At 39.3% G+C, this 15,000-nt stretch overlaps 2 protein-coding genes across 2 annotated transcripts in view; one reads left to right on the top strand and one right to left on the bottom strand.

Annotated features, from left to right (window-relative positions):
• The window catches only part of LOC143277208 (uncharacterized), a 9,057-nt gene extending 1,413 nt beyond the window's left edge, over window positions 1-7,644 (bottom strand). Inside the window, exons 1-3 of the mRNA XM_076581995.1 lie at window positions 7,486-7,644; window positions 5,259-6,148; window positions 4,319-4,474 (exon numbers count right to left, since the gene is read on the bottom strand). Of these exons, the coding sequence (XP_076438110.1) occupies window positions 4,319-4,474; window positions 5,259-6,148; window positions 7,486-7,579 (1,140 nt within the window). The 5' untranslated portion in view covers window positions 7,580-7,644. The remainder of the gene's footprint in view (window positions 1-4,318; window positions 4,475-5,258; window positions 6,149-7,485) is intronic.
• A 188-nt stretch (window positions 7,645-7,832) lies between these two features.
• The window catches only part of LOC143277167 (DENN domain-containing protein 3-like), a 55,252-nt gene continuing 48,084 nt past the window's right edge, over window positions 7,833-15,000 (top strand). Inside the window, exons 1-4 of the mRNA XM_076581932.1 lie at window positions 7,833-7,952; window positions 10,343-10,525; window positions 11,966-12,198; window positions 13,957-14,123. Of these exons, the coding sequence (XP_076438047.1) occupies window positions 7,929-7,952; window positions 10,343-10,525; window positions 11,966-12,198; window positions 13,957-14,123 (607 nt within the window). The 5' untranslated portion in view covers window positions 7,833-7,928. The remainder of the gene's footprint in view (window positions 7,953-10,342; window positions 10,526-11,965; window positions 12,199-13,956; window positions 14,124-15,000) is intronic.

The raw sequence follows: 15,000 nt of genomic DNA, 5'->3' as shown, positions 1-15,000 counted from the left end.
AAAAAAAAAGACAAAAAAAAAGACCGTAGGGTCAGAAACAAAACAATGACAAGCGCAATCACACCACAACTGTGTCCTATTTTAATAATGATGTTTATCACTGTGGACTCAATCCCATAGAAAACCGGGGATCACCTGCCTTCTAAGGACAGAGAGAGAAATGGTTGGGGGTGGGGGTGGGGAGGCTGGATGGAGAGAGAGAGAGAGAGAGAGAGAGAGAGAGAGAGAGAGAGAGAGAGAGAGAGAGTTTTCTAAGAGAAAGGTTGGGGGGGGGGGGGGGGAGAGAGAGAGAGAGAGAGAGAGAGAGAGAGAGAGAGAGATCTTTCTAATAAAAGAGAAAGGTTTGGAGAGAGAGAGAGAGAGAGAGAGAGAGAGAGAGAGAGAGAGAGAGAGAGAGAGAGAGAGAGAGAGAGAGAGAGACACTTAAAAGCATAGTGCGAAAGGGCTGAAGTAGAGAGAGAGAGATAGAGAAAAAGAGAGAGTGAGAAAGAGAGAGAGAAAGAAAGAGCTTGACAGAGAGCCAGATAGAGAGAGGGACAGACAGAGAGAGACAGAGAGAGGGACAGAGAGAGAGAGAGACAGAGACAGATAGAGGGACAGAGAGAGACACAGAGAGAGAAGGACAGAGAGAGAGAGAGAGAGAGAGAGAAAGAGAGAGGGACAGAGAGAGAGACAGAGAGAGACAGAGACAGGGACAGAGACAGACAGAGAGAGGGACACAGATACACAGACACAGAGAGAGAGAGAGAGAAAGAAGGAAACAGAGAGCCAGAGAGGGTAGCAGAAGGGGGGGAGGGGGAGGGGGAAGAAGGAATCCAACTCACTGGACTACACCGTGAAATCAACAATTGTTCACAGGGCCAGTCGTTCCCCCCCACCCCACCCCCCATTATCAGGGGAGCTAAGGAGTAGGAAGGGGTGACAACCCCATGGCAGGTGCAGCAAAGGGAGGCAAGGTGATAGCGGGTGGGAACGGGGTGGTGCATGTAGTACGCTGTGACTTGTGTATTTTTAGAATGTGCGGGAAGGCGCACATGCTAGTACACACGACACTGCGATCATGCTGTGTTGGTGGGAAAAAAAAAAGAAAAAAAAAGAGAAGAAAAAAAGTATGTTATGTAAATTTGAGAACTGTCTCGTCACAGGGCTTATGTGTGTGTGTGTGTGTGTGTGTGTGTGTGTGTGTGTGTGAGAGAGAGAGAGAGAGAGAGAGAGAGAGAGAGAGAGAGAGTGTGTGTGTGTGTGTGTACATGCTTACATCAGTGTATGTGTGCAAATGAGAATGTCTAGTACATGCATGTGTTGGTGTGTTGGGTGTGGGGTGTGGGGTGTGGGTGTGTGTGTGGGGGGGGGGGGAAGGCATGAGCGTGTGTGTGTGTGGTGGGGAAGGTATGGGTGTGTGTGTGTGTGTGTGTGTGTGTGTGTGTGTCTGTGTGTGTGTGAAGTTCAGAGAGAGAGACAGAGAGAGAGAGAGAGAGAGAGAGAGAGAGAGAGAGAGAGAGAGAGAGAGAGAGAGAGAGGGGTGAAGTGTGAAAAACAACAAAACACAGCAATAAGGAAGTGCAGAACATTCCAAGTTTCTTGAGTGTGTAAGTACAGTATCTATACTTGTACATGTGCACACGTCTCTCTCCATTTATCTCTCATTGTAAAAACTGACACACATGCATGTATACACACATGCATATTTCCATATTCCCCATCCTCCAAAACAACAACAAAAAACAAAAACAAAAAAACCCATCAAAACACATGCAAGCATATTTCTGTATCCCTCTCCCCCACCCCTGAAAAAACAACAACAACAACAATGAAAATCAACCCAACTGTATCACAGTCAACAAATGAACAAAAAACCAATAAAAGCAACCAGTCGTACACATGCCTACAGACACACACTCACACAGACTCTCTCTCTCTCTCTCTCTCACACACACACACTCACACACTTGCATTTCATCATACTTTGAAACAATGCCACAACATCCCACTTTCTAACTTTACCTGCCAATTTCACACGAGGCCACACAACCTTGACAACGCTCTCCAGAAACTGAGAGACGACCCTTTCTATAATGAATGCACCCTCATGTTCCATGTCAGGCCGTTCGCTCACACAACACAACACACACACACAGTTAAATCATAGCCGGCCCTTTGCGGGAACAGTTTTCCAACGTCTCTTTCACTCACAGGTAAATTTGACAATTTGGTTTGTTTCCTTTGCAGCTTAAGAGTAGAAATGCAATTTGTGCAAACCTTATGTGAAAAAAAAAAAAAAAAAAAAAAAAAAAAGATGGAAAAAAAATGAGATGGAAAATCGTGTGACAAAAAACCCAAAAATCACAACCTGAAAATGACCGGATGTAGTTTCATGAGTCAGCTTATTGGGTAGGATATCATGAATCAGCCTATAAGCTTCATCTTTTGCATGTACTAACACACATGCTCTTTCTCTCTCTCTCTCTCTTTCTGTCTGTCTCACACACACACACATTATAACAGAAACAAAATGGAAAGTGCAGCACAAACCAATCCATTTCTCTCACCAGATCTTCACTCATATGACTGCAATATGAATTATGTCAAAATATGAATCAGCTGTGACGTGATTTATGATCTGGTGGTCAATCTAAGGGGGCTGGGTTCGAATCTCAGTCATGGCGCCTGGTGGGTTAAGGGTGGAGATTTTTTCCGAACTGCCAGGTCAACATAATTATGTGCAGACCTGTTATTGCGTTAAGTCCCTTTGCGTGTGTATCATATATATATATATATATATATATATATGCATGCAGAAGATCAAATGTGCATGTTAATTAAAAATCCTGTAATCCAAGAAAAATCATGTAACTCGGTGATTAAGGAAACAGGAACATACCCAACACGCACACCCCTGAAAACGGAGTGTATATGCCTAGATGGTGGGGTAAAGATTGTCATACTTGTAAAGCCCACTTTAATTTCAGAATATAGAATATGAGTGCTTGTCAGTGTGAGACTTGCAGCTCACAATTTCTGAAGAGATGAGGAAGAAGACGGAGGAAACAGAAAAAAAAAGCAACAACAACAACAACAACAAGAGGCAAGGCCTTCAAGACTCACTTGTGACTGAGAGTAAAACACACAAGCTTTTTATGTATTGAGTATAATTTCAAAATGTAATGTTTATGATGAGAAAGATCAGTTTTAAAGCAAATTAAGTCCCCTAGCATTAATTAGAGTAATTTCCCTTTTTTACTATCTGCACCAAAACTTCCATGCTTAGCAAAAGAAATTCCTGTTTGAACAAAAAATGATAATAATGACTGCTCTTGTTGTTGGGTCAGAATATCAGATCAAAGTGCCAAGTTTAGAGAATACAAAAAATATAAATATAACAGTAAATGCAGGTTGCATATAATTAGGCTGCATTATTAATTTTTTTGTGCCCATCCCAGAGGTGCAATATTGTTTTAAACAAGATGACTGGAAAGAACTGAATTTTTCCTATTTTTATGCCTAATTTGGTGTCAACTGACAAAGTATTTGAAGAGAAAATGTCAATGTTAAAGTTTACCACGGACACACAGACACACACAGACAACCGAACACCGGGGTAAAACATAGACTCACTTTGTTTACACAAGTGAGTCAACAACAAAAAAGCTTACTTCTGAGACTGTGAATTGACTGCACTTGCTAAGTTGTTTACAATTTTATTTTTCTTATATGTTGTAATCTTCTGTTGTCTGCTGTTTGTATGTGTATTGGAGGCAATTTGAACCCATTGTATGGGGGGTGTGGGGGGAGGTTGTACAATATAAGTACTATATATAACACATTATTTTAGGGGAATATATAACATTTATTATCTCAATAAGAGAAATTCACATGTGGTGTATGGTGCACAAACAATGCTCAAATAGCACAGTTATTCAATATGAACACATAAGGGGCATAACATGCTGAACTCCTAGGCTGATGAAAACCTCACACACACACACACACACACACTAATCACAATCATACACATGCAATAATCAGAGTAAGAGAACAGGCATAAAATTTCATACTACAATTGAAGCATAGACATACATGATGAACACTGGGCTAGTCAACAGTACTTGAAATTTGATACACATTTCTCAAGGCCTGACTAAGCGTGTTGGGTTACGCTGCTGGTCAGGCATCTGCTTGGCAGATGTGGTGTAGCGTATATGGATTTGTCCAAACGCAGTGACGCCTCCTTGAGCTACTGGAACTGAAACACAGTAGAGAATACACACACAGATACCTGCATGCACACACACACGGTCAAACCATGCCTTGACCTCACCATCACAGGAGTGATTTCCCACAGCGGGTCGACAAACATGGCCTGGTAGTAGCGGTCACAGGGGTTGCCATGACTCCAGGCCAGTTGCCGTGACAACCACAAGGTCAAGGTCTGCAGCAAGGACAGCTGTTCGGGGCTGCACCCTAAAGGAACACCCTGGGGGGAAATAAAGTTATAAAGAAAACCATCAATATTACTGATATATATATATAACGCCTGTCTTCAGTCAGAAACTAAATTCTTTATGAACACAGACTGACAGAGTCATTTTGCACAGCAGTCTGTCCACATGGGTAGACCCGGCTGACATCTGCCCTTCATTCCTTTACTGTGTCATTCAGTCATACCCACATGCACATGCATATGTATCATAACTCGCTTTATTAAGTTGTTACTGAGTAAATTATAATCACATAATCATTCCTCTGTTAACTTGACTGTCTTCCAATTGAACATTGAGATCTTAAGCATGAACGCTCATTTCCTCAAGGACAATAACATGAAGTATGAAGTATGTCTTTGTATTTAAATACAAATGTGGTCATGTCAAAATTTTCATTTACAACTTGTTTTTTTTCCATTTTATATATAATATATATATATCTTGTTTTTGTTGTTGTTTAAAAGGTAAGGAGGGTTGTTTTCTTTACTACTTTATTGTTTTGTTCTTGAGGGCTGGATGTAAAAAAAAAAAAAAAAAAAAAAAAAAAAAGCAGTTGTGCTTACTCCACTACCTAATGAAACTCTTTACAAACAGACTGACAGAGGGTGCAGAGGGTTAGGTTTTAAAATTTTTTTGTTACTTGTTTGTTGTTTTTCCCCCTGAAGTCTGGATATACAAAAAAAAAAAAACAACAACAAAAAAAAAACAATTGTGCTTTCTCCACTACCCTTGTGACATTGAAAACAAGTATTCATTTCACTTCACTTAATCACTCACAGCTGAAGCGACAGCCGCCTTGTTAGCGACAGCCAGCTGATACAGGCGACAGAACTCCCAGGGCAGACTGAGGCACAGCAGTGGCACCGTCGTGTACACCAACCACTGTGTCAATGTCTTCCATGTGGCTGTCCTTTCCTCTCCATGCTCACATCTCTGGGGTTCTTGGTTTAGGTGCCGGTTTTCCGGGAAGATCCGTTGACAGGAAAAATCCGCATCAACCCTCGGAACGAGTTCTGTTCCAAAGCTATGGGACCTAGTGCTTCGTGGGGTGACTGTGATGTCGTTGCTACTGGCATGGCGGTTTGGGTTGTACTGATTGCCAGGAAGCCGGTTGTTCCGGACACGTGGTTGTTGGTGTTTTCTCCAACAAATCAGGACTGCGGATAAAATCAAAATGCAGATGATCACAGAAGCAGTTGTAAACGGTTCAGGGAGAACCACTGCAAAATGTTCATATGCTGCATATATAGATGTCCAAACTGTATCAAAACTGTACTGAGCATATTCTGCAATCCTGTGCAGTGAACTAGTAGAAACATCCAGCACACTGGAGACCATCACTTTTCCTTCTCTGATTATCACCATCAAAACGTCTCGCATGCTGGTGCAAAGAGCAATAGCAATGTCAGCAGCTGTCTCAGAAAACTGGCTGATGTCACGGGTAGTGACGACCAGGACGTAATTCACAATGTCAGTAACTGGCGCCTGGCAAGGAGGCATGAGAATCTCTTCAGCTGGTGTCCTTCTGCCGTCTTTCCTCCAGTCATGTGACCATTGCCACATGGACGTTGTGATCCACTTCCACACGTTAAATACTGCAGACTTCCAACCAGCTGTCTGCATCTCTTCATCATCATTGGAGGAACTGCACTGCTCCAAAAAGACACCTGAAAAAAAAAAAAAGAAAAGAAAAAAAAGACAATATTAGGAGGAAGGTGGCAGAATGGTTAAGATGCCTATCTGCCAATACAGTGTCTGTGAGGATCTGGGTTCGAATCCCAGTCTCTTTCTCCCCAAGTTTGACTGGGAAATCAAACTGGTCTAATCATTCAGATGAGAGGATAAACTGAAAATCCCATGTGCAGGATGCACTTGCCACACTGAAAAAGAGCCCATGGCAACAAAAGTGTTGTCCTCTGTGGAAGCATGTAAGCATGCACTCAAGGCCTGACTAGCATGTTAGGTTACGCAGCTGGTCAGGCATTTGCCAAGAAAACTTGTGGCATATTTTTTCTCATATCATGAATTTGATTACAAATTATTACATGTGCATTTGTGAACGGGTGGCATGGATCACTTCTATCACTGGTACTGTGCTTGTTTCATAAGCTGGACAATATCTAATCATTTGTGTGTGCACATTTTGCTTATGTGGTATGTTCTCCCCTGAAACCATTCTTCGGCTTTGTCATGATGTAGCAGATTCTTTTTTTTACAACCTATCAATTTAGGCTGTAAGTATGTATATGTAACTGTTCTCATATTGATATATCATCATGTGTCCCCATTTTGACAAGTGTGGATAAAATGAAAGAGCACATGCACAAGTTTCATCTTTATTTAGTCAATCAAACCATTATACCATCTGGTACTCACAATTTTTGTTGTTGAAAACTCACAATCTAACACAGAGCAGTTGCGGTATTCCTAGAAAACATTATTTTGTGTGATAAAAGAACTCCTTAGAACATACTTGACACACACAGTGACACACAGGGACCCGACACACACACACATTCATACATCTAGAGGAAATTCAAACATCACTAGATACACACACAGTCCACTCATGAAAACTTGAAAGAACTTCAAATTTTCGACTTGTTTGGCTTCTTCAGGGCAATTTTTAAATTTCAAAAGGGGGAGATAAAATACAGAGCTGCAGACAGATCAAACCTCAATCATTATAATGCTGATGGAGGTGTGTGATTTGCCTATCCCGGGAAATGTTGCCAACGCTGACGCCACAACACGGTAGGCAGCAAAAATACCAGATGTCCGTGATTCAAACACACAACTGGATTATGAGCTAGGCGATCTACAGAGGTAACTCAGAATACCAACATCAGAACGTTCTTGAGAATCTATTAGTATTAGTTGCAGCAACTAAATTTACATGTGCATGACGTTGAAACTATATTCAGTTGGGCGCAATCTTTGACGGAAATAAGCTCAAATTGGAAGAGGCAGCATAGAAAATTGTAAAAAGTTCATAACTGCTTACCTATCTTTCGCCATAGATATACTGAAACTACAAATCCGAGCAAAATGACACAAGACAGTGTGATAAAAGTTGCTACTTTCAAATTTGCCGCCATCTTGATTGCTAACAAACGAAACTAAGCAATGCACTGATTGATAAAAAGACAAAAAGCATGCATTTTGTCATCTGTACTGGAAACAATAAACTAATAATCTCGAATTTATTTGCATATCCACAGCAAGTTGTTACTGATTTTCAAGATTTATACACACGAAAATAAATATTTCTTTTCTTTCCCCTTTGTACCAAGGGAGACCACCCAAATTGGAGTCTCGTGACTAGCAGAAGTGAAAGTTGACGAAGTGAAAGCTTTGTTGGTCAAATTATTTTGTTTTCATTTATTTCTGAAGTCGCCTATTGGGTTCTGTAATCTTTCCCGCAATGCCAAGATCCACATAACAGTCATGGAATCAGATATTAAGTCACAGGTAAACAGTTTGTATTAAGAACGAAAACTTTTGTATTAATTGTAAGGTAGCGGTCTGTTAAATTTGAATGCTGTTGACAGCAGTGTTGTTGAGTTTCAGTTTCAGACGACTGATTCACATACGCTACACGGCATTAGGTGGGAAGTAAATAGAGAGATAAAAACAGGGGCAGATGCCCGACCTTTGTGTAACCATAGTGTACTAGTCAGACCTATCAGAGAACCAGTTATGTGCCACATTAGAGAGAATTTTAAGTGAGGGAAAACTATGTGGAAATGTTTATTATTCATGTATGTATGTATGTATGTATGTATGTATGTATGTATGTATGTATGTATGTATGTATGTATCTCTCTCTCTCTCTCTCTCTCTCTCTCTCTGTGTGTTAACAAACAATAGTGAAGGTTGTTAACATCAATATACTAGGTACCACATATTTAGAAAAAAAAGGAGAAGAAGAAAACAAATTATTTGGGTAAAATCTGCATCACTGTCTTTGATTTGTGTGTGCTAACAATGTTATAATATTTCTTTAAGCATATCATATATTATATAATATATATTATACTCAGTGGCATTTACTCATTGCCTGTCACTGATGGATCTTTACTGTCAACTTGAGAACAGCTGGCAGCTCTGGGATACTGCAGCAGTCTTTTCTCCATTCAGTGAAATGTGCTTCACTTGGCATAGTAGACTCCCACCAGCAAGGGGATATATCACAGAATCACAGAAATATTCAGCTAGAAGCCTTTTGCCCTCATAATAATGTCCATTAATGTGCTTTTGGATCACTGTATAGTGAACCGTTCCAAAGTTTAATCAGGCTTAGTGTATACTACATTTATTTCTGACTCAATAAAGATTTAAATCGATGGAAAATACATGGTCCTTAAAAGTTTTGTCAATTTGGTTTTTGAAGGTGTTTACTGATGATGCAGTGATGGTGTCCGAGGAAAGGTTATTCCACAAATTAATGATACGGTTTGTAAAAAATTTGTGGAACTGGTTAGTGACAAAATTTGTCTTGTTAAGTTTGAAGTTGTGCCCTCCAGTCTTATCAAATTTAGCCAAGGTGAACAGGGAAGAGGTAATGCGGGGGTCATAAATATTGTGCATGATCTTGAATACTTCAGTGAGATCACCTCTTAGTCACCTAAATTCTAGACTGGGCAGTTTAAATAGAGCCATATAGGCTGCAGATTGTTTCAGTTTCAGTTTCTCAAGGAGGTGTCACTGAGTTTTGACAAATCCTTTTGACGGGCTCAATAGCTGAGTGCCGAGTGGTTTAAGCGTTGGACTTTCAATCTGAGGGTCCCGGGTTCGAATCACGGTAACGGCACCTGGTGGGTAAAGGGTGGAGATTTTTCTGATCTCCCAGGTCAACATATGTGCAGACCTGCTAGTGCCTGAACCCCGTTCGTGTGTATACGGAACGCAGAAGATCTAATTTTATTTTATTATTATTATTATTATTTATTTATTTATTTTTTGTACACTTATATTTGACTTCATCAAATTTTTGTGCCTTATTCATATTATTATTATTAGTAGTAGTTCTTTTTTTTATGTATTTATTTATTTTTTATTTATTTATTTCTTTTATTTTATTTATTTTATTTTATTTTAATTTATTTATTTATTTATTTTTCTCAAGGCCTGACTAAACGCGTTGGGTTACGCTGCTGGTCAGGCGTCTGCTTGGCAGATATGGTGTAGCATATATGGATTTGTCCGAACGCAGTGACGCCTCCTTGAGCTACTGAAACTGATACTGAAACCGGATTTGTGTAGATTTCTTCTGCAGAATTTTGCCAGAGGACAACACTTACTATTTAAAAAAAAATGTTTTAAAGAAATTATTTTGTTTCATGTTTTTGTTGCTTTTGCAGGACACAAAAGACAAGATGTTGTTATTTTTGTTATTTGTTTATTTATATTTTTGCTTGTCCACAACACAGTTGGATAAGAATTTGTTGTTATTATTATTATTATTATTTTGTTTTTTTAAAATTTAATATATATTTTTGTTTGCTTTTCCAGGACACGAAATACATGTTGTTAAGTTTGTTATTTATTTATTATTTTTTTTATTTTTTTGCTTGTCCAGGACAAGAAAGACAAGAAATTACCATTACTATTATCATTTAAAAAAAATTTTTTATTTATTATTTTTTGTTGTTGCTTGTCCAGGACACAAAAGACAAAAAAAAAGTATTAAAATTACAATTATTATTTTTGTTAATCTATTTATTGATTTTGTTTGTTTGTCCAGAACATGAAATACAAAGAAATTTGTATTGCTATTATTATTTTTTGTTTTTTTATTTGATTATTATAGTAATTATTATTATCATCACTATTAACTATTTCTTTATTTTTTTGTCCAGGACACGAAAATGGATGGGGGAGAGGAGAGGCTGATACAGAAAACCAAGCTGATTCCCCGTGGGGGGGGAGGGGCCAGCAATGATGGACCCCTGCTGGTAGCCAATCGTTTTGCAGAACTGATGCTGGTTGTGGGCATTGACGAGAACTCCGGCCTTGTCCCTCAGGGCAGACATGGCATGGAGGTGAGAGGGAATTCATTGTTTTTGCAAAAAAAAAAAAAAAAAAAAAAAAAAGAAAAACATAAAGGAACAAGAACTGCAATATATTTTTAATATTTGTAATAGTATCTTACCCACATGCTGTAATAGTATCTTACCCACATGCTGTAATAGTATCTTACCCACATGCTGTAATAGTATCTTACCCACATGTTTTTCTTTTTACATAATAATTGATGCGTGCATGGTGATATGTGAAGGGTGTGTCAGTTGGGTTTTTTTTTTTTTTTTTTTGCTGACGGGCATTTCATTTTAAGTGGGCCAAAAGAAAATTTTCTGTTTTTGGTTGAAGCAGATAATAAAGTATTTTGAATTGAATTGAATTGAATTGAATATATTTTTAAAGAAAGATTGTTTTGCTACTGTGACTGCTGCTGCTACCACCACTACTACTACTACTACTACTACTAAATGAATGAATGAATGAATGAATATGTAATTACGATACTGATAATGATGAGAATAGAAACGATAAGAACAGAAGTGGTAGTAGTAGTAGTAGTTGTAGTAGTCCTAATAATGATGATAATAACGGTGACGGTAACAAACATAGTAATAATGATAATAATAGAACACTAATACTAATGATAATGATGATGATGTCAATAGTAATGACAATGATAATAAAAGGTAAGAACATGACAATATAAGGCAGTGAAAGATAAGCACACAAAGGCGAAAGACTGAAACTGTTGCTTTTTGGGGACTGTCATTGGAGGGACGTGGTGGTGGTCCCCACTCTGGGGGAGACGCTCAGTCTGCCCGGCTCTGCGACTGAGCCATTATTGTTGTTGGTAGGGGGCTTAGTAGGTGGTGTCCTAAGCACATTAACTCAGAACAGGCACTACCGAACACCACCGAAGTGACTCAGCAGCAAGTGCAGGGTCTCCTCTGGTGTGCGACCTCCTGGCAACCGAACATTGGTGGTTCCCTGCGGACTGCTGATGCTGGGACTGAAACAGATGAACCCGGGTTTGACCGTGTATGGAGGACGGGCGCAGTAGCCGTGTGGTTAAAGCGTTGGACTGTCAATCTGAGGGTCCCGGGTTTGAATCACGGTGACGGCGTCTGGTGGGTGAAGGGTGGAGATTTTTACGATCTCCCAGGTCAACATATGTGCAGACCTGCCAGTGCCTGAACCCCCTTCGTGTGTATATGCAAGCAGAAGATCAAATACGGACGTTAAAGATCCTGTAATCCATGTCAGCGTTCGGTGGGTTATGGAAACAAGAACATACCCAGCATGCACACCCCTGAAAAACGGAGTATGGCTGCCTACATGGCAGGGTAAAAATGGTCATACACGTAAAATCCCACTCGTGTGCATACGAGTGAACGTGGGAGTTGCAGCCCACGAACGCAGAAGAAGAAGAAGAAACTCATCACAATGTTAACCTGTGGCAGGTGGACAGCGAAGAGCTCCTGGCCAACCTGTACGATCAGGAGTACGAGGCTCACGTCCTGGCGGCTGTGTCGGCCAACAAGGCCCTGTACTTCCAGCCGTACCTGGTGGAGGATCCCCACTACCCACCCAACCCCTCACTCACCACCCCCCAGGGCCCCTCCCTTGCCGGTCAGGGCGTCAAGGGTTCCCAGGACAGCCTGGCTGGAGGAGGGGGGAAGAGGCAGAGGAATGGGTGTGTGTGATTGGTGGTGGTGATGGTGGTGGTGGTGATGGTGGTGGTGGTGGTGATGATGATGGTGGTGGTGGTGTGGTGGTGATGATGGTGGTGGTGATGGTTGTGATGGTGGTGGTTGTGGTAATGATGATAGTAATGATGATACTGCTACTACTACTGGTACTATTACTGTGATGGTGATGCTGCTGCTGCTGCTGATGATGATACATTTATCACTATTACTACTACTTCTCATAACACCAACACCAACAAAAATAATAATCATGATAATGATGATAATTGTAAAGTAATCATAATACAAGTAACAACAACAACAACAATGATAATGATAAGGAGAATAGTAATAATAATGATAAAAAGATAACAACAACAATAACAACAACAATAATAATGGTCATAATGATGATGATGATGATGATGATAATGGAAATGGTAATGATAGTGATGTTAATGATGATAACAATAATAATGATAATGACAATAATAATAGAAATTATGATGATGACAATGATACTACTACTACTACTACTACTACTACTATGCTGACACAGACAACTACTGCTGCTACTTCTACTTCTACTACTACAGCTACAACCACCACCATGATGATGATGATGATTATGTGTATACATAGTTCTGATTCAGAGGAATGAAGACAGAACGTATAAACGAATGAAAATAGAAAGCTAGACTAGAGAAACTGAACAAAAATAGAAAGCCAGAGAAATGGTTTTCATGAATATCAATTACAACCTATAAATGAATGAAAATAGAAAGCTAGAGAAACTGTTTTCATTAATATCATTTAGAACTTATAAACAACTGAAAATAGAAAGCCAGATAAATAGTTTTCATTAATATCATTTAGAACTTGTAAACGAATGAAAATAGAAAGCCAGATAAACGGTTTTCATGAATATCAGTTACAACCTGTAAATGAATGAAAATAGAAAGCAAGAGAAACGGTTTTCATTAATATCATGTAGAACTTGTAAACGAATGAAAATAGAAAGCCAGATAAACCGTTTTCATGAATATCAGTTACAACCTGTAAATGAATGAAAATAGAAAGCAAGAGAAACGGTTTTCATTAATATCATTTAGAACTTATAAACGACTGAAAATAGAAAACAAGAGAAACTGCTTTCATTAATATCAGTGAGAACCTATAAATGAATGAAAATAGAAAGCTAGAGAAACTGCTTCCATGAATACCAATCAGAAACTATATAGAAATGAATGAAAATAGAAATCTGGTGAAACCGTACCATCATCATCGCCATCAGTACTATCACTATCTGATGCTGATGTTTCAGGTTCGTTCTTTAGTTTAACGTCTTTTCACTGTAAGTGATATTAGACGAGGGAAGGAAAAAAATCGAGTGGGAGGAGGGGGGGAGGAGGGGGGGGGGGGAATTACTGTGTACGCATACAAGTAAGTGAAAGTGTGTGTGTGTGTGTGTGTGAAAATTATTGATTTAAGTTTTGTTTAAAAAATAAACAAAACATCATAACAATATAACACATTTCTAATGAAAAACTAACAACTATAACAGCGAGCCAACTGGACTATTTAACAAGGAGTTAAAAAAGTCATACATTAGCAATGGACTGCTGAAGATCGTCAGCACTGAAGATGATTTCAGTTCAGGAAGTTGAGACTTTAACATATCGCAAGTTGGTATATGATCGGCTGTTATGTGAGCACCACGGATGCAAGAAACACTACTGACATATTTTGTCCTCATGTTTCAGGTCAACGCAGTCTGTGACCCTGTCACGGGGGCTGTCGGTGAACCCAGCAATGATCACCCACCACCTGAAAAAGATCGACCCGGGCAAAATGAGCGCGGGCACCAAGGGAGCTAACCTGCCCATCTCTGAGGATGTGATTCAGTCCATCACCACTTTCTGCTTCCCCGGTTAGTTTCAGTTTCAGTTTCAGTAGCTCAAGGAGGCATCACTGCGTTCGGACAAATCCATATACGCTACACCACATCTGCCAAGCAGATGCCTGACCAGCAGCGTAACCCAACGCGCTTTGTCAGGCCTTGAGAAAAAAAAAGAAAAAAAGAAAAAAAAAGAAGATTAAATAAATACATAAAAAGGAACTACTACTACTAACATGTATAAGGTGCAAAAACTTGATGAAGTCAACTATAAGCATACAAAAAAACAACAAAAAACAAAGCAAACAAAAAAAACAACCCCCAAAACTAAATAACTAACTAAAAAAAACAACCCAACCCCCCCCACCCCCCAAAAAAAAACACAAAAAAACCCAACCAACCAAAAAAACCAATGATGGTTAGTGTGGGTGTGGTGTAGTACAGCACAGTACAGCGTGATATGACACAGTACAGTATACAGTATGGTACAGTACAGTACAGTGCAGTACAGTACAATATAGTATAATACAATATGATGCAATACGATACAGTGCAAGACAAGACAAGGCAGCACAGTAAAGTACAGTGCAGTGTAGTCCAGTCCAGTACAATACAGTACAAAACAATATAGGAATACAATATAGTACAGTGCGCACGATACAATTCAATACAGTACGGTACAATATGATGCGATACAATGCAATACAATACAATGCAATGGAATACAATACAATACAATACAATACAGTACAATACAATATAATATAATTCAATACAATACAGTATACAATATGGTACAGTACAGTATAGTGCAGGACAGTACAATATAGTATAATACAATATGATACAATACAATACAATGCAAGACAAGACAGCACAGCACAGTAAAGTACAATGCAGTGTAGTCCAG

This window comes from Babylonia areolata, chromosome 33 (genome assembly GCF_041734735.1).
Source record: "Babylonia areolata isolate BAREFJ2019XMU chromosome 33, ASM4173473v1, whole genome shotgun sequence".
NCBI classification, from domain to species: Eukaryota; Metazoa; Mollusca; class Gastropoda; order Neogastropoda; family Buccinidae; genus Babylonia; species Babylonia areolata.
Note: the sequence above shows the minus strand (reverse complement) of the source record. Positions and strands in the feature narration are given on the sequence as shown.